The following is a 20,265-nucleotide window of genomic DNA, read 5'->3' as shown; positions in this document are numbered from 1 at the left end:
AAGTAAGAAAACTGATGTATATCTACTTGCGTCTAATAGGCACTCAGAATTTTTCGCGAAAAATGCCTTATATTTTCATGAAAAGAATTTCACACCAGGTGCGTGTTAAAACTTCGTAGTATTGTCTGTGTTTCGTGGTCGGCTGGGTTGCATGGCTATTGTCAGCACCACCAATCACAACCACCCAGCACGTAAGTAAACGCGTCCTGAATGGCCCGGCCAAAAAGGGCGATGGATTCTCTTGCAGACGGCCGCCATTTGCGATAACACGATTGGTTAGCGCAGTCTACTTACTAGTACTTACTAGTACTTACTAGTTAGTGGCTCTTTCCGGCTGCGGGGTGGGCGGGGGACAGCTCAAGTGCTCCGGGAATGTGCGGACGAAAGGGAACCCAGCAGTTCCAGGAACCAAAGTTGCTAAATCCATCCTCGCGGGAGGTACTTGAACCCAATAAGCATAAGGAATCAAGGGAGCAGAGATTAACAAGAGGCAACCAAACGTATAGTTAGGGAGGGAGAACTAACACTAAAAAAAATAATTATGAATTAAAATAGTACAGGCTACAATGAAGTTGGATAGAATTCTCTATTTGTTTAGTTTGTTTTTTGCTGGAAATGGTACCTATGTGCAATTTTACTATGCTAATGGGCTGAGATGGAAAAATAAACGTTGTCCTACAATTTACGTATTAAAATGTTTATGGTACTATAGTAAGGCAATAAATCCCTAAAGATTGTTGACCAGGTTGGTTTGTAAAACATGAGTAGTTGCATGCATTTTTCGCGAAATAATATGACAGCTGAGATGGAAAAATAAACGTTGTCCTACAATTTAAGTATTAAAATGTTTATGGTACTATAGTAAGGCAATAAATCCCTAAAGATTGTTGACCAGGTTGGTTTGTAAAACGTGGGTAGTTGCATGCATTTTTCGCGAAATAATCTGACAGCTCCTTAGACTGCAATGAGGTAAGCACGCGCTAGCGACTGTTCCCTTGTAATCGGACCGCCGTCTGCAAGAGAAGCCATCGTCCTGTTTGGCCCTGGCCGGTCAGGACGCGTCTGCTTCCGGACTGGAGGGCTATGCGACATGCAGGTACCTGAAATAAACCCAGCGAACCACGACATACAGACAGGGGCGTAGCCGGGGGGGGGGGGGGGTTAGGGGTTCAACCCCCCCCCTTAAAACCAAATCTAATTAATTTCTTATTCATCACTCAAACAAATTTCATATTAAAATTAATAAAATTTTTACCATTACAATATTTAAATTTAAGTACCGAAAACTGCTAAAATAGCACTATTTTACACCTTAAAATCCAAATTTTCCCAGGGGAGGACCCCCGGACCACCAGCTTTAATACGGGTGGAGGGGGGGGGGGGCATGCTTATTAACACCCCCCATACACAAATCCTGGCTACGCCACTGCATACAGACAACGCTAACAGTTTTGAACGCGCTGATCGCGACGAGCGCCGGTGTCCGACCGCCGGCAGGTGGCGCTGGTCGAGGTGGTGAACGAGGCGGTGCGGCAGACGCACCAGGTGCCCCAGGTGCACCCCATGGTGCTCGCCAACCTGCGCTTCGCCAGAGACCTGACGCTGTCGTCGATGGGGCTGCTGCAGCCCTTCATGGAGGAGCACCGGCGCCGGGTCGCCTCCGGCTTGAGGCGCGCCGTCGTGCCGCTCAAGGCGTACGTCGCCGAGTACCGGCAGTTCCTCGAGCTGTGGCGCAAGGACGTCGCCGAGTACCTCAGGTGAGGCCGGGTGTTCGGGTGTTCGGAGCTAGTCCGGTGTAGCAGTCGGCGGTTGAAGTAGTAACAATGAGTTTCGAACGACAAAACAATATTTTTAATGACCAAAAAGTTAAAAGATAAACATTTGTGTTACAATTTTTTTCATTGCAAAAAGCATATACTGACGTGAACAATTTTCTCTTTATTCTCAGTCTTACTCTCAATCTTTAAATTTGAAAAGAAAAAAAGTTAAATAAATAATCGTTTTAACGCATGCAGAATCCCAGAGTTATTAAATCAAAATAACATTTCTTCTTTTCAAACCAAACTTAAAAGAAAAAGAAAATCATCGTTATTTAAGTATAATTGGCGCGTCCGAGCACCGACAGGCAGCTGAAAAGCGCAAAGTCACTCCCGTCACCCCATTCCATCTATCGCCTCGCCAGAAAGGAGTACCAGATGAAAGTAACCATTCCACTCAATAAAAAAGAAATTTTATGCTGTCGATGTACCGGGAATGGATTCTAAATTCCAGGTTCTTTTACTATATCAAATGAACCGGGAATCACGCTACTTTTCGGACTGGAATTTCCCGGTTTTGAACTCTAATGCCTGCTCCTGCCCGTGTAAAAGCTCACGCTAACTAGTCTCCACGCTTAAAGCTTACTGCAAAGCCAGTAAGACTCAGCATCTAAGCGCAGAGAACAAGCCTAATTCAAGTCTACGAATAGAGATACGAAAATTTCGCGTATAAATCAAGGGAGATTAGGCCTCGCCATCTTGCGATTCAAAATATTGTGATGCCACTTGCAATAAAGGTTTCGTTGAAATTTTTTTTTTCGGCTCACATGGCATAGGACTTAGCTCTGGCTACATTCAACATTTGTGAACTGGTGTGAATATCATGGCAGCTGTAGTTGAGCGTGTGAAATAATAAGTAGTTTCCTCGCGGTGTTTACAGACTAGAGCCTGTTGGTAAATATGTAGCTTCAACAAGGTTTAGGAGGTATGATTTATGTCTTGACATGCCAAAAAATTGGAATTAATAGTTAAAAATTAAAATATGGAAAAATCCAAGATGGCGGGACCTTAAGTCGTAAGATTTAATGCACACGTTCTTTAATGCACACGTTCACACTCTAGCCCTGTGTTCATGATTGGACCGCAGTTATTTAGACACGCCCCTCTACGACTGTGAGACACTGACTCCAGCCGAAAATCACACCTAAACTGTGACCTCTCAACCATCGTATCCCCAAAATACGTTCATTGTGCAAATTATATTTTATAATACATATTCTTAAATTATTTGGGAATCATAAAAATACAAAATACAAGGTAATTACCAATGCAATTTGGTTCTCCTTAAGAGTGAAAGGACAAAACCCCAAATTAAAAAAAATTATATTCTGTAATTGTTTTATATAATGTATAAAAGTTTATAACTTGATGCTGATAGTATGATAGTATATATATGTATATATACGCACACACAATAGTTCACGATGTTTGCTATTTCTCACAATGCAAACAAATTATGTGTGTAATTTTTTCTTTTGTATTCGACTTACTATCAGAATTCATTGTTATATCTCAAGTTTTTATTATATCCACGATCTTTCGACGTACTAAATTAAAACATCAAGCTTCATGCAACACAGGATCAATGTGTACGGGATCTTGCTTTCAAGGTATTGTTAGATCTTGGATTTGTGATATGAACCTTTTACCTAAAATATTTTTTCTGTATAGTCTTTTAGTGGATGCCATATTTTATTCAACAGTTCTTTTGGTCACAACATTTTGTATCGTAAATTTAAAAAAATACATATTACTGTGAGTTCAATGCCTAAAAATGCCCGTCTACCTGACCAAGCATACGGACTGCAGAGCTTCAGTAGAAACCACGCGATTTGAAAACCACTCAAGATATCCGAGTGTTATCTGTTTACGAGAAGCATTTAAGAATTCCCTGTGGCCGATGGGTGGTTCTGTTTCCTTCTTTCGTTTTTTAAACTGTATTTTTAGGAAAATGAAAAGGACTAAAACGCGTGTTTAGTTCATGTTTAGACATGAGACGCTCGGTACAGATTATTGAAAGCACCCAAGGGCCTTGATTTACACCTTTATATTCATTTCTCCGTCATATAATGTTTTGTTCACCGCTCGGATATGATAGTTCGCCTTACGCACGACGAGAAGACGGTATCTGGTGCAGGAATGGTTCCATGGTTGGACAATCACCCAGGGCCCCTCGCTGTTTTTTTTCATTCTTATTTTACTTGTATGACAAGTGTTCTTTTTAAAATATGTTCATTAATGGGGAAAGGAAAATTCAAATTATATTACCACGATAACTTAACTGCTAGTCAATACAAATTTCAATTGATGATTTCATGTAAAAAAAAACTTAAGTGTTTCTCACCATCTACATTTTCGCAATACCACTGGAATTTGATTGTAAGCATTTATTAAAACTGACCAGAGGATAATTTATCAGGAAAGAATATAAAAAATTCTTAAGAGAAATTAGCAAAACTACGGTCGGAACTAAAGTTCCAGATAGGCTTAAAAAATGTTTGAAAGAGTTAATTTTTTTTTCAAAGCCTTGTCGCTGCATTTTGCGTGCAGAAGCGACTGCTCGTTACACTCGGACCTACTGCAGTCATCCGCTTTTATAACTTAGCTATGATTGATGACAATACAGAATTTAGCCGGCTCATTGTACATTAACGCGCAAAGCTTAGAAATTTTTGCAGACCGAAAGAAAAAAAAAGTGAATTTCGGAATCAGAAAAAAAAGGCATTTTCAGTGACCTCCGGGATAGACTCCACAGTCCACTGCACACTCGGCTGGCGACCGGTGCCGCGGCCTCAGTAGTAGTCTCTGGTAGCACGTGGTTGTACATTGTTTCGGACGGCGCGCTAGCGGGCAGATCGGCACAGGGGCTGGGGCGAGCTAGCGGGCAGAGTGGCGCAGGGGCTGGGGCGAGCTAGCAGGCAGATGGGCGCAGGGGCTGAAGCGAGCTAGCGGGCAGAGTGGCGCAGGGGCTGGGGTGAGCTAGCAGGCAGATGGACGCAGGGGCTGGGGCGAGCTAGCGGGCAGAGCGGCGCAGGGGCTGGGGTGAGCTAGCAGGCAGATGGGCGCAGGGGCTGGGGCGAGCTAGCGGGCAGAGCGGCGCAGGGGCTGGGGCGAGCTAGCGGGCAGAGCGGCGCAGGGGCTGGGGCGAGCTAGCGGGCAGAGTGGCGCAAGGGCTGGGGAGGCTAGCGGGCAGATGGGCGCAGGGGCTGGGGTGAGCTAGCAGGCAGATGGGCGCAGGGGCTGGGGTGAGCTAGCGGGCAGAGTGGCGCAGGGGCTGGGGTGAGCTATAGAGCACTCTTAGATTGCAGTGTGGAAGTAAATGGGCGCATTATCTCTCTCTCTAACACACGCCGATTGCCGTTAGCACTGTCCTTGTTTCTTCGTGCGTTGTTGCCAAATATCAAACGAAATTAAAATTTTAATTTTTGGACCAAGCTTTTTTTCATATTGTAAAGCATCGACATACGCATCAGGCAATGCTTATTTTGAATACTTAACAATATTTTAAGTGTCCGAAAAAATTAAAAAAAACATAACTTTTTCGTTGCGAACTGTTTTGAAGTATTCCGATATGTTTCACATCAAAACACAAAAACCTACATGTGTATTTCATTCAGATTTTTTTTATTAATAAATTAATGCCTTAGGACGCCACCGAACAAATGTTAAGACAAAAACTGTACAGGTTTCACTTAAATAATTTTTTTAATATATTGGAATGCATTTTCTCACAAACTGACACATCAGAAAGTTGACCAGCGGGAAACATTTTTTCTATTAAAGATAGATGGGGGACGAAAGCGTGAAAAATGTTCACAATGAATTGAATTAGTTTTTAAAAGCAGCTCCATCTCAATTGCTTCTACAGTTTCCGTGGAAATAGCTGGTTAAAGATGTGCCTTATCAGTACAAGAGCGCGCGCTGCCGTCGTAAGAGGAAACAGGGTCGTGTGTTTAGATAAGTGGGGTTCTGTCCTACAAGCAATTTCAAATACATGGCTTCCTTAGTCAACAAAAATATTTTAATCGATTCTTGAACATAATATGTAAAATGTATGAAATAAATACGAAGGAATTTAATAATGATCATGGTACAAAATTTTGAATTATTTTTCTATCCTTCTCAACACCAAGCATCTTATCAAACATTGTTTTAGACAAAGTTTTGGAAAATAATTATGATATTTACAAACAATTTAAAGAGTTTTGATAAGGTGTCTACTAAGGCAGTTATGTTTTTTTTTGTCCGGTGAAATTTTTTTTCGAACTCATGCAGTTATGGCTGGTCGTATCAAAAATGTATTTAGAAAACATTTTTCGGCATTAGGTACTCCGAGTTATTATACGTTAAAACGGATTCGATATTATTCATATAATGGGAGTTGTTGCGATTTTTCTGTTTTTCAAAAAATCTTCCCTATTTCGAACCAATTGTTCGGATTTTTCCCATAACTTACTGGACCGAGAATTTCCATTACCGTATTTTATTTATCATTTTGGACATGACTTGTCCAAAATTACGTTATCGGGCCCATGAAAATGTGATATATATATGGAAATTTTAGAACATGAAATAAAACTATAAGAAATTTTCATCTACAATTGGTAGTTTTTATTTGAAATTTACATAAAAGTGTCATTATTACAAATTTATATGTGTAATAGTATAAAATACTATAAATTACGATATGATTTCTTAAAATGCTTCTTGTTCGATCCGAAAAACAAAGACACGCATCTCCTGAAATTCGTAATGTGTTAGAGATTTGGCAACAGCGCGCGCCATAAGCCGTGTACTGCAATCTAAGAGTGGGACGGGCTATAGCGGGCAGAGTGGCGCAGGGGCTAGGGTGAGCAGGCAGGCAGATGGGCGCAGGGGCTGGGGCGAGCTAGCGGGCAGAGCGGCGCAGGGGCTGGGGTGAGCAGGCAGGCAGATGGGCGCAGGGGCTGGGGCGAGCTAGCGGGCAGAGCGGCGCAGGGGCTGGGGCGAGCTAGCGGGTAGAGCGGCGCAGGGGCTGGGGCGCGCCAGCGGGCAGAGCGGCGCAGGGGCTGGGGCGCGCTAGCAGGCAGATGGGCGCAGGGGCTGGAGCGAGCTAGCAGGCAGATGGGCGCAGGGGCTGGGGCGAGCTAGCGGGCAGAGTGGCGCAGGGGCTGGGGTGAGCTAGCAGGCAGATGGGCGCAGGGGCTGGGGCAGCAAGCGGGCAGAGTGGCGCAGAGGCTGGGGCGAGCTAGCAGGTAGATGGGCGCAGGGGCTGGAGCGAGCTAGCGGGCAGAGTGGCGCAGGGGCTGGGGTGAGCTAGCAGGCAGATGGGCGCAGGGGCTGGGGCGAGCAAGCGGGCAGAGTGGCGCAGAAGCTGGGGCGAGCTAGCAGGCAGATGGGCGCAGGGGCTGGGGCGAGCTAGCGGGCAGAGTGGCGCAGGGGCTGGGGTGAGCTAGCAGGCAGATGGGCGCAGGGGCTGGGGCGAGCTAGCGGGCAGAGTGGCGCAGGGGCTGGGGTGAGCAGGCAGGCAGATGCGCGCAGGGGCTGGGGCGAGCTAGCGGGCAGAGTGGCGCAGGAGCTGGGGTGAGCTAGCAGGCAGAGTGGTGCAGGGGCTGGGGCGAGCTAGCAGGCAGAGTGGCGCAGGAGCTGGGGTGAGCTAGCAGGCAGATGGGCGCAGGGGCTGGGGCGAGCTAGCGGGCAGAGTGGCGCAGGGGCTGGGGTGAGCTAGCAGGTAGATGGGCGCAGGGGCTGGGGCGAGCTAGCGGGCAGAGTGGCGCAGAGGCTGGGGCGAGCTAGCAGGCAGATGGACGCAGGGGCTGGGGCGAGCTAGCGGGCAGAGTGGCGCAGGGGCTGGGGTGAGCTAGCAGGCAGATGGGCGCAGGGGCTGGGGCGAGCTAGCGGGAAGAGCGGCGCAGGGGCTGGGGCGAGCTAGCAGGCAGAGTGGCGCAGGGGCTGGGGCGAGCTAGCGGGCAGAGTGGCGCAGGGGCTGGGGTGAGCTAGCAGTCAGAGTGGCGCAGAGGCTGGGGCGAGCTAGCAGGCAGATGGGCGCAGGGGCTGGGGCGAGCTAGCAGGCAGAGTGGCGCAGGGGCTGGGGTGAGCTAGCAGTCAGAGTGGCGCAGAGGCTGGGGCGAGCTAGCAGGCAGAGTGGCGCAGGGGCTGGGGCGAGCTAGCGGGCAGATGGTCGCAGGGGCTGGGGTGAGCTAGCAGGCAGAGTGGCGCAGGGGCTGGGGCGAGCTAGCAGGCAGAGTGGCGCAGAGGCTGGGGCGAGCTAGCAGGCAGAGTGGCGCAGAGGCTGGGGCGAGCTAGCAGGTAGAGTGGCGCAGGGGCTGGGGCGAGATAGCGGGCAGATGGTCGCAGGGGCTGGGGTGAGCTAGCAGGCAGAGTGGCGCAGGGGCTGGGGTGAGCTAGCAGACAGAGTGGCGCAGAGGCTGGGGCGAGCTAGCAGGCAGATGGTCGCAGGGGCTGGGGCGAGCTAGCAGGCAGATGGGCGCAGGGGCTGGGGAGAGCTAGTGGGCAGTGTAGCGCAGGGACTGGGGCGAGCTAGCGGGGTGGGTGGCGCAGGGGCTGGAGCGAGCCGCAGCGGCCGGCCGCCGAGCTGCGCGACGAGGCGCTGCTGCAGCGGCAAGCCGCCGAGGACCTGGAGGGACGGCTGCCGGAGCGCCTGCTGCTGGGGCCCTTCGCGCTGCAGGTGGCGCCCGTCAAGAGGGCGCTGGTCGGCAGGCGCCAGGACATGGCCCAGGGCGTGCTGGACATCTTCGCGGCGGGCCTGCGCGTGCAGGTGGACGAGGTGAGCGCCCGGCACTCCCTCGCCACTGTCGCGGGAAACTATGCTTTATGGCAAGGCCTTCCCAATGTTTTAGCAAATGCGTACCACTTCACATTTTTGGAAACGTCGTTATAATACTGTTACGATTTACCGCGGGTTTGTAAAGGATAGCCCAATAAGATTTTTATCACACACACAGTTTTATTTATTGCCACTACTTATGTCACTTACAAATAATCTTCTAAAATGGCAAATAATCAATTGCTCTTAAAAATGTTGCTCCCCCAGTCACTTGTTTCCACACACAACACACCTCGCTGGGCTGCACCTCTGGCGCAACTCTCGCCGCAGCACCCCTCGTGGGTCTCCGCCGCGGGACTCCGTCGCCGCACTACGCCGCCGCGTACACTTGCCTTAGGCCCGCTCGACGCCTCGCTCGGAACTTCGCTCGGGACTCCGCCGCGCCCGCGACACTATTGCCGCCGCGGGAAAACTCCCGACTCCACTGAACTTACTCACTCCCTGCCCTGGAACCTTCGTCCAAGGACTTCGCCACTCTGCCGCACCCGCGGCACTATCGCCCCGGTAGCTCCGCCGCGGGAAGGCTCCCGCTTGAACTCTCTGAACTCCCTCACTGACCCGCTGCCCTGACGTCCTCTGGCATATATATAGGCCCCGGCGCAATTCCAGAACTCACGAGAGCGGCCGAGGCCAGTCGGTTCAATCCGCGCCGACACGACGGTAGAAATCTCTCGATACACATGTCGGCGACTCGCGTAACTCCCAGCTGCCCGGTGTCAGTTACGTGCCAAAGGCAGGGCGCCGCATGGGATGGGGGGGGGGGGAGGAGTGGGGAAAGCGACAATCCTTGTTATCTTCCGGGCGTGCGCGACGCATATCATATTGCGGCAGTCGCCAGCCAGCTCTGCACCTGCACGTGTCCCGGCCAATGTCACGTTCGTAACAATACCACTAGGCACTAAGCCTACTTATTTTTTTTAGTTTTAGATATTAATATATAAGCTTTGGTTATTTTATATATATTTAAAAAAAATAAAATTGTCAATGGCAAAATGGCAGTTTAATTTATAACACATAACTCTGAAACAAACAATTAAATTGAACATTACCAACAAAAAAAAAATACAATTATTTAAAATTTAGTCCAAAAGTCAAGGTTTACAAAATAAAAAGGGAAGCAATTTTTAGTGGAAAACTTGTTGCTGCCTGTCACATTTTCAAACTTTTAATATCAGGGTCAATAGTACTTAATTTGACAGCATTTGATCGCGTACCACCCGCAAAGTTACTACATGGGTACCACTAGTAGTACGCGTACCACAGGTTGGGAATCTTTCTGTACATTTGAAAGATTTCTGCTTATTGAATGCGTAAAGGCCAACATATGGACAGTATACAAAACACACAACCACCTTTTCCAGAGATGACTTGTGTCGGTTGAAACCAACACGCAAAACTCTCGAGCCTACTTGCGTCCCTGAATCGTCACAGCTCTATCTGTCAGCTTTCCTGTATCCAGCCAGAGCCACGCACTGTGAATTGCGGAACAGAAATATTCACGTAAAATTACAGATAAGTGTAAATTTGTACATTTACATGAAAGCAACTTTATCACTACAAAATAGTGTCTCAATAATACTGAGTTCGGATTCTTACCAGCGCATTTATGCTTTGTGTTGTCCCAGTACTTCCATTAGTTAAAGTTATTTGTGAACCATTACCTGAAGAGCTTATTTTAGTATCAACTGCGCACGGAATGAGTACGATACAAGAAAATAATTTTAAATTGTTAAATATTAGATTATTTTTTCCATGGTTTAAAAAAGTTACTCCAATGAAACATCTTGTAAAATATAAAATTATGAGCTAATTTTCGTACGAAAAGAACGTATTGCTACGAACGCAGGACCGCGACACGCTCCAGGTTCGGAGCTGGCTGGCGGCCCTGCACGGCCACTGGAGTCACGCGCTGTGTCACGTGCCGTACACTGATGTAAGGCATGCCACGCATACCTGGCGGGATTACAAGGGTCGTCAATACCCCCTTTCACCACCGCACCGCGCGCATCGTCCTGCCTCGGCACTGTTATCTGTCGCTGAGCGGCCTTGGGAAGTCCACTGGCCACCCCACGAAGTAGCGAGAAAGGCCGCCACCCTCCTGGACTGTTCGGGCGTTGGGTCGGCCCAGGATGACGTGACTCGTCACAGCTGCTCTCGTCGGTTCGAGAAGGGGCGTCTCAAGTACTTAAGCAGCGACGCCGGCCTCCACGGGAGTTCCGAGCGGATTCCGAGCGAGGGGAAGTGCGACATCGGCGAAGAGGGTGAGAAAAAACCCCCTCCGCTTGAGAGTGGTGCGACGCGGAGTTCGACTGGATCGTGAGAGTGCGGCGACTGAGTGGCGCGAGACTGTGTGTGTGGCCAGCCGCGAGGTAAGGGACGAACCACTGTTGAGCCTAGCTCCAGTGAGGAGTGCGAACTGCGGAACTTGACAGACATTGAGTGACTTGAGAATAAACATTTTTAAGTGCCAGTTATTTGTGATCGGACATTTTTAAGTACAATCATTTAATATTAATGTAAATATTAGTAATCAATAAAACTGTTATAAAACTCAATTGGGCTATTCCTCACGAACAGTTCTGTCCACATTTGAAATCGTAATAGTATTTTGTATATGCAAAAATATAACTATAGTCATGTAGTATTAGAAACTGTTTCTTGGCAACTGGATTTTTGTAAACGTAAAGAAAATATTTTTCTGTGCGGGACCTGCGGCCAACTGACAGGTCGCTCAGGGGACCGTTCAGTCGCGTCAGTTGCGTGGTAGAGTTTGTGATGACCGCATAATATAGCAGGAAAGGGAGATAGGGAGCGCCTCCTTTTATTTATTTAAACGTACAAATCCCTTCTCGAATTGTGTTGCTTTGAGAAAATTAACAACATTAATGAGTTTAAAAAGGCTGTCATATAAATAGTACTCTTGGATTGAACCACTATGCCAGTCGTGAAGTGGTAACAAAAAAAAGTGAACAACCTTCTCTCATGGAGTTGCTTGGCCTATGGGTTGTAGCCGCGTCAAAGGCGAATAAATGACTGGCTTTTCGGTCGATGTTCCAATCGCCATCATCAGGGCAGCAGTTACTCACTGAGGTTATTGCAAGTTTTCATGCCCTTTTAATATTCTCGCCTGAGAGGAGAGTGTTTTCCAACTGGCCCAAAGCTGCAGACAATTCAACACGAGTATTCAAAAAAAAAATCTTACCTTTATATGGACACTAACACACTGACATATATGTCTACAACAGTAGTCGTAGCAGACACGACTTCTCACACACTTCGTGTAACCCAAAATAACATACTGCCTTCATTGAAATGTTTCTAATTATTTTTATAACCTCGGGGGGTGGGGGGAAGGTATATTCATTCTATCCCTCCCCTCCCTGCGTCCGCCTCTGTATCGATTAGTAAGTGTACATTTATGTATACAAAATGAGTCTGAATTCGAACGACAAACTTCAGCTGCAGGGGTTCATTAAAAAAGAAAGAAAGTGGAAGACGTATTACTACTTATGGTATAAATTGCTTCCCAAGTCTGGAGCTAAACAACTGGTTTCGTGAAAATAATAAAGAAAATAGTTAAGGTGGGACACTATGCATCTGTTTATTGAATAACATTCTAAAACAAAACTTGTTGCTGTTGCAAAAATTATTTCATTGAAATAATTGCTGAAATAAAACGTCATAAAATTTCATGGGAACTAAGATAATCTCCAGAATTACTTATTTCATATAAATAATTTTGTGAAAGTAAAACGTTATGGGGTGGTTCTAGAAATTTATTCAACTAAACATTTTTCGGACTCTCATTGTTACGTATTTCCTCTAAAACTTTACGTTTAGCGATTGCGGGCATATTCGGCCGCACATAAACCGGCATATTCGGTGACTCGGCAACTGCAAAGTAACGTCCCGAACGGGCCAGTTCATCGAGAGTATACTGCCCCATACACTGCCAACTGTAATGGCTGTGGAAAATGAAAAAAGAAGAAGGACGGAGGGGGAGGAGGGACGGAGATGCAGGAGCGCGAATAATTTGAGCGTCTGACTCGGAGCCAATGAATCAGGTTTCTGGGTTGCCGCTCACGCCGCAAAGACGCGCATCAGCGGGTACGCCAGTAGTCACTGGTGCGTGGCCGGAATATCGACTCGGCCCCGCCAGACTCGCAGAGGAGGGGGAACACATTACTGGAGACGGAACTGGCCAGCACTTGGCGACGCAGGTAGATAGAGAAAAAGAGAGAAGAAAGAGAAAAAGAGCAAGAGAAGGAAAAAGAGAGAGAAAGAGAAAAAGAGAAAGAATTAGAGAGAGAAGAAAGTTAAGAGAGAGAGAGAAAGAGTAAGTAAAATAAAGCAAAAAAAGCGAAAGGGAGAAAGAGAGAAAGAGAAAGAAAAATAACGCAAAAAATTAAAAGGGAGTAAGAGAGATAGAATGAGAGAAAAAGGGATAGATAGAAAGAGAGAGAAAGAGAGAGAAAGAAAGAGAAAGAGAGAGAAAGAGAGAGAAAGAAAGAGAAAGAGAGAGAAAGAAATATTAAGAAAGAGAGAGAAAGAAAGAGAAAGAGAGAGAAAGAAATATTAAGAAAGTGAGAGAAAGAAAGAGAGAGAAAGAGGGAAAAATAATGATAAATGGAGGGTAAGAGAGAAAGAGAGAGATAGAAAGAGAGAAAGATATAATGAGTATAGAAAGTAAGAAAGAGAGAGTATGAGAGATAAAGAAGAGACGGAGACAGAAAGAGATTGAAAGTGAAAGAGAGAAACAGAGAGGAACAGAGAGAAACGAGAAATAGAAAGCTATTTTATTGAAGAAAGACTGGGGTACAACAGCTCTCAGCATGCTAGATCTCGGCAGCTGATGGTACAGTCAGTGTCAAGTAGCTCGTCTATAATTCAACAGTTTTCAGGAGTAGCACTAATGGGCTTATGCATCCTTCTGCCACCGTTGTTGTCTGAACAGTGAACGTAAACAACTTCATGTGGTTTAAAGTGCTCGTAAACAAACATCATGTGTTGTTCTGAAAGTGACAGTTGGGAAATAGGTGACACTGGTACTACTGTTTAGAACTTGAGGCAAGACGCGACTTCACTGTACATAAACTATTCATGTTTGAAAGTTGTTTTGGTACGAACACGCGTATGGTTGACAGCTTCTCGAAACTATCATTGTGCTTCGTTCAACCGGCCTATTAAGTGTAATGAAAAAAAATATGTTAATAATCCTGGAGACAAAAAACTAAGCTTCTATCAAACATTTTAATTTGGAAACTTATTACATTTTATGTTAGAATTAGGTTGAACGGCAAAACCTTCTAAAACTGAAACAAATTGGGATGGGGCAATATTATTTTGAGTAGCTTGAAGTGCTGTTCATGTGTTAAAATATATAGTTTCCTTGTCACCTCCTTGACCTTCACCGCCAAGGCCAAGGACGAAAAATAACCCCTAGTCTCAAGAAGGTACAGAAGGATCAAAAAGACAATACCACCAAACAAATTTTTATATGCCAAACTCCTCTGATAGTGTTGTATGCAAAAATTTTAATATAACGGCATTGGTTAAAAACATTCTTTAAAGTACAAAATTAGATTTAAAGGCATCGTTTAAAAGTACATACATGAAAGTTTGAAATATAATATAAAACTCTTTAAAAAACAGTTCAGGTAAAAATACAATAATACAAAAAATATTTTAAAATTGTTGCATTAAGTTTTTCTCTTGTACTAGATCGTGACGAGACCAAATCGTGTCTTATATGTTTCTCTGAGTACTTAAAAGCAAAAGCTTGGAAGCACTGAGCAAAAGTTGGGAGCGAGCCCTAATACCATATCATCTCCCAGAGGTGGGACGAGAGGAAACAAGATGAATTTAGAGCACTCACTGGAGAACAGGTTGAGTGTTTGAGGATCGACATGGCAATAAATAATCTTAAAGACTACGGTGGTAGTTTATAAGCATATTTATTTTCTTTTTGACATGGGATTATATATTAGATCAAATTATTTCTCCCTTTTTGTTCGTTACACGGAAATTTCCATTATTACAATGCAGTCTTACTTTAAACTTGTTTATACATCATTTGAATATAAGTGACATCGTGTGATTACGAAGTTACTCTCTCGTTAAGTTACCAAATGTTGCAACTTATCCTAGCCCGGCCGGGGATCTAACGGAAGTTAACATACACTATCAAAAGTAGGATGCAATTTCGAATTTTAACCATACTAACTCCACTTGTACCCTTATATTGAATTACTTCTGAAATTACATGATTGTTTAATCATGCTAAACAAGATCAATTTTGATACTGCTGTCATTTACAATTGTTGTTGTAAACTATAATTTCCTTAACAATAATTACAGACTAATTTCATAGTCCTGTTGGCTGGCGCATGTCGTCAAGAAGGTGGACAATGGTGGCCGAGAAGAAAATGAAGCCCGCTGCAGGGTCGCTGGTAGAAAGGGTTGCATCGGTAGTTGAATTTGGTACTCGGGAGACGCCAGGGTGGTACTTAAACCCACTGCACAGAAGCACAGTGTAAAATTAGGATATTAGAAGGTTTCAACTATATCGAAACAAAAGAGGAACGTCAGACTAACTATAGTGGAATGAGGCGTAAATTATTACTCACCATCGTGGGTTGCAACTCGCAGATTAATCCATGCAGGAAATGAGACACGACCGCGGGTGTCGAGCAAAACTACGATGCACTTCCGGCACTACCGAAAACTGCTTAAAATCATCAATGAAAATACAATATTTCGGGAACACTCCCGGGTCAAAAGCGACTACATACTAAGTAGCCAACTGGAGAGATCACTGGAAACAAAAATTAACTAGCGAAATAATTCGCGGACGAAGTTCCAGGACGCGATCTGGGCTCGGTCGAGACAGAATGATGAGTTGCCTCATCATGGGAAGCGCAGTACATTAAAATGCCGAAAGGCGCCTGGGGGCAAAGAAAAGGGGGATCCAGGGCTCTGATTGGCTGTTACCCCGTCAGTTAGGGGCCTATGCATCAACCGGGGAAGGGGGGTATGTGTGTATTGCAGGTGGACGGCAGTCAAGGGGCAACTCGTAGAGGGGTGTAAGAGGCTGGGACGGGGGGCACTCTCGTGGCGAGTTACGGAACTAAATGCAGTTGGTTGTCGAGGCCGCCACGAGAGATCGCGGTGGAGGCACTGCACATAAGCTAGGTCCAAAGGGGCGACACTGGCGCTCCGAGACGAGAGGCTGGGGAAGTAGATGGGTTCGTGGTCGAGACATAGGTCGCAAAAAGCGCGAATGTGCCGCGCTCAGACGGGTAAAGACGGAATTGAGATTTAAACTTTAGTTCACGATACCACCGAGAGGTACCGTTTGCGGTAAGTATAGCTGCGAAAAGGAAGACCTTGGTAGGAGCACTTCTCGGAACATTGATGGTGGTGAGAGGGGGGAGGGGTTGGGTAATGCACAGTCAGTGGGAAAACGGAGCTCCAGCCCGAGGCTACGTGCCTGGCCGGGGTGTAACTTGGGCCGAGAGGCCTGACTCTGAGTCTCAGGTCGGAAGCCGACCCTGAGAAGCTCTGCCGCAGCACAGAACAAAACGCTAGTTCGTGACAGATAGGATCAGGAGGTACGAAATTTTACGCCAGGGCGTGTTCTGGATGGTGGGAACGAAAACCAGGTCTAGCAGAGTCGGCTGGACACAGTTATCCTGTGCTGAGGGAGCCTGGGAAAGGACTGCCAGCAACTTGGCAAAGTTTAAATGGGAGTGAGCCTTAGAAGGAAAAAGTTTAAATACGAAAAATATTTAGGAGAAGCAAAGTAAATTTAAATTGAGTTTTTGAAATGGTAATAAGAGGGAATTTTTGGTACAGTAAAAAAAAGAAGAACATATTAAACGTGCTTTCAATTACTTTCTGGATTTTCCAAAATCCATTTCAAAGGGACAACTCTCTCGCTACACTTTGTAACACGTCTGGTTCCATACATATAAAAGAGTCATTTTAAATAATAATAAATGTGAGTCAGTCTTTCAGTACTCGCCAGTGACGTGTATCATCTAACCTCGCTAACGAGCAAATTAATGAGTTCTTTTTTTGCAAATTCGCTTATAATACGAAAGTTGAACACGAAATGTAACGCAGAATTCTTTAAATATATTGCTGAGTGTAATAAATATACGCAAATTTGTGTTTTAAACTAAATTTCTGGACGCGAATCACACGTAGTTTCCGCATCCGCCGCTAGAATTCGCTATCGGAGCAGCAACCACTTAGACTATTGAACCACATTATTAGTAGACCAAAATTTGAAACTATATAATGAAACTTCTCCTATAAAAATAAAAATATAATCTTAAAGAATACTAAACCCCAGATTTGGACCTAATTTTCGATAAAGAATTTTATTAAAATACTGGTCATCTTGTTAAAATTCACTAAACAGTAATACTATATATTTTCCCTTTGTCATTGTGAACTTTGGTTCTCGCCATCCTTCACAAATGGCAGCAGCGTGGTTACACATTTCCGTTCCATACTAATATTGACTATGCCCTCGCACCGGAAGCCGGCGTGCTTCCAACAGCACTGTGGAGGGCGGCAGCTGAAAGGATGGATCTTTTAAATTGAAAATAATGAGCAGACAAAGGTTAATACACAGTTAAATAACAGGTTTATAGCTTAAACGATAATCAGAAAAATTTTTTTCTTTATTTTTACAAAAGATCCCTTTGAAAACCAGTCATAAAGGAAAAAGTTTGAAATACTACAATAAATATATTGTAACTTTGTACAGTACTAGACTATGGTTATTTTTGCATATATTAAATACATTTTTCGAGATATTACTGAGTATTTCTCACAAAAATTGACGCATAATTTTATATCTTTTATGATGTTTCATTCAATCATATTTTTTTAAACCACGGGAAATATAATCAAATATTCAACAATTTGACTTTATTTTTTTGTTGTATCATGCTTATTAGGGGAAAGGCACCTAGGAGTGCGCACCTAACAAAGAATATCCATGTTTGACTACATTTATAATTTAAAATAAATGTTTCAGTCAAATTTGGTTTTATTATTCTATTATGCTTCCATCTTCATATGCTCAATCATGTAGAAATATTCTAATTGTTATAAAACACACAAAAACAAATATATGCAAATGCTCACTCTTAAGTGAGCTAGCTTCTAAGAGTGCGCATTGTTTACCCTAAGAGTGCGTACTTAACACAGATCACAAGTAAATGTTACAGATCCTTCAAATAAAGAACATGCTCATGCCACCACTGTAGGCATTTAATATACTATATCCAGTCATCTGAGATTGGTTCAGTATATCTCTCATCACATTCTGGACAGAATAAATCACTTTCCACTGTCTTTGAAGTTTCACGCATCTTCAATGGACCTGATGATTTTCCCTCTTATTTAACTTCTGTGAATCTTGTGACCTTTTCTTTCCACTCTCAAGAAAAATAACATTTTTAAATGGCGAGCTTTTCATTACTTCCGATCACCTGGCTTTCCTTTGTCTCTTGACAGATATCATGCTGGCTGGAGAGATTCCTTTCCCTTGACTCTGATTTACAATCATAGGGATATTATTTACAATGCAGGTGGAAGAGTTAATTTTCTCAAAAAATTTCTCAATTGATACACAAGCTAGCATTTGGCAACCCAGATTAATTTCACTAGTCGACAGCTCAACAACACTATCACTCGGCGTATCATTCTCATCAGGGTCAGAAAACTCCAATCTAGCTACATGAATCATATCACTAGTCAATGGTATTTGGTCCGGCATTGTTTCATTACTCTCATTAGACAGTGAACATTTCATTTCAACTTGAGGATAATTCTCAGTAGTTGATGGGGATATGTCAAAGCTAGAAGGTCTCATGGTATTTTTCACAGTTTGTACAGAAGTATTTGGAGCACCAGGAATCACCTATGTCCAGTGTTCATTGGCTCCTCTAGATATGCCTGTCAGTCACATTATATGGGATAAAATCCTCGTCGCTGAACACATCAGGGTTATAAGGATAAATACCTGTTGCGCGAAATGAATTCTTTGCTTTCTTCATGGTGGCAACCTTCTCATATGAATTGCGGAACAAAAAACTAATTTCAGAATTGGAAATTGCACGGCCGGGGTGGTTGTACATCCAAAGTACGTGCGCACTCTTGTGGACAAACTTTGTGTGCACTCACCTTTAAAATCTACAAATATTCTTACGCAGCTGCAAGTCACACGCTATTCGTTTGTCACACAGTAACGAACCAACTGAGACTATACACTTTTTTTCAATGTTGCCAACTGTAAGAAAATGGCACTGCGTACTCTTAAGGGATGCGCATTCTTAGGTGCCTTTCCCCTAATGTGCGCAGTTAATACTGGAAAGCTATTGAGAGAACGATTTATAAATAAATTTAACTATTGGAGGTACTGGGTCAACAAAAAGCATAAATGCTCATGTAAATGTACAAATTTATAAATATATGTAATTTTTCATGAATTTTTTTGTTCTGTTTACAAAAAAAAATTTTCAGAGTAGGCTGTAGAGATCCGTGTGAATGATGAACAGTTGCATCGCATCGACAACCGGACGACGACTTGCTTCAGCGCTCACACGAGGTTGATGTCGTGTTTCGTCGACTGTCGAGGTGCTGGAGGAGTTCAAGGCGATCATGACGAAGCTGTGCGAGAAGCCGGCTTCCATCGAGGAGCTGCTGGACCTGAAGGACTGGATGGAGACCATCCCCGCCAACCTGGAGACTCACGGCGAGGTGGCCAAGCGGCTGGTGATGGTGAGCCACTCCCATCACTCGCTTCCCGCCGACCCCATTCGGAGGTGGCACGTTGATGTGTCTTGTGCCCGGGGGGGGGGGGGGCGTATATCGTAGTGTTATAACATGGAGGGCAGATGAACTTGATTATGTTTATCGAAATATACACACATGTATAGTGTCAAGTATTTAAAAAAAACTGGTATTTTTCGCGTAACTACTATCCAACATGCGGTCTATTTAAAAAAAATGAAGTGACTGCAAATTAATCTACTTATTCACCATTTATGTTGAATAATTTTTTTTTGGGACAGTGGATTTAATATGTGGTGGCGATATGATGTGTTGTCGAGAAAGGTTTTGGTTTGGTTAGTTTGAAAAAAAAAAAGTAGCTCCAAGATGAGGTCTTGCTCCGGGTGGAAACTAGTCTAGTTACGCCCCTGACGCGGAGTGCCATTAAGTAAATTTATTTAGGCCCGCGCATCCATGCAACGCAAATTGGACAGGCTGAACTCCAGTGCGCATGCGCATTTCTCCTATACACACGAGCCGAAGTCGTCACCCGTGAGTGGCAGCATACATCCTTATATATTCTCTTGCGTGAATATCGAAGAACGGCCGGCATAAACTCACCAGCCACACAGCTTGATTATTTGTGCCCGTTCGAAGGATGGTTCTTTGTTCTGTATACATTACCGCATGGTCGTGGGTTGCGATCTGGGCTTTACGAAATTAGATTCTTTGCGTCGAAAGACATTCTAAGAGTTTCGTCCTCACAGGGCCACCACTCAAGTGACTAGCGCGCCCTTTGACACTTTTTTTAAATTAATACGGAGCCACTTTTGT

At 44.6% G+C, this 20,265-nt stretch overlaps 1 protein-coding gene across 1 annotated transcript in view; it reads left to right on the top strand.

Moving 5' to 3' along the window:
- Window positions 1-20,265, top strand: part of LOC134528059 (dynein axonemal heavy chain 1-like) — a 146,014-nt gene that overhangs the window by 9,113 nt on the left and 116,636 nt on the right. The window contains exons 6-9 of the mRNA XM_063361279.1: window positions 1,498-1,757; window positions 7,320-7,379; window positions 8,358-8,583; window positions 19,297-19,440. Coding sequence (XP_063217349.1) covers window positions 1,498-1,757; window positions 7,320-7,379; window positions 8,358-8,583; window positions 19,297-19,440 — 690 coding nt within the window. The remainder of the gene's footprint in view (window positions 1-1,497; window positions 1,758-7,319; window positions 7,380-8,357; window positions 8,584-19,296; window positions 19,441-20,265) is intronic.

This window comes from Bacillus rossius, chromosome 1, assembly GCF_032445375.1.
Source record: "Bacillus rossius redtenbacheri isolate Brsri chromosome 1, Brsri_v3, whole genome shotgun sequence".
NCBI classification, from domain to species: Eukaryota; Metazoa; Arthropoda; class Insecta; order Phasmatodea; family Bacillidae; genus Bacillus; species Bacillus rossius.
The sequence above is the reverse complement of the archived record's forward strand: the minus strand, read 5'-3'. Positions and strand labels throughout refer to the sequence as shown.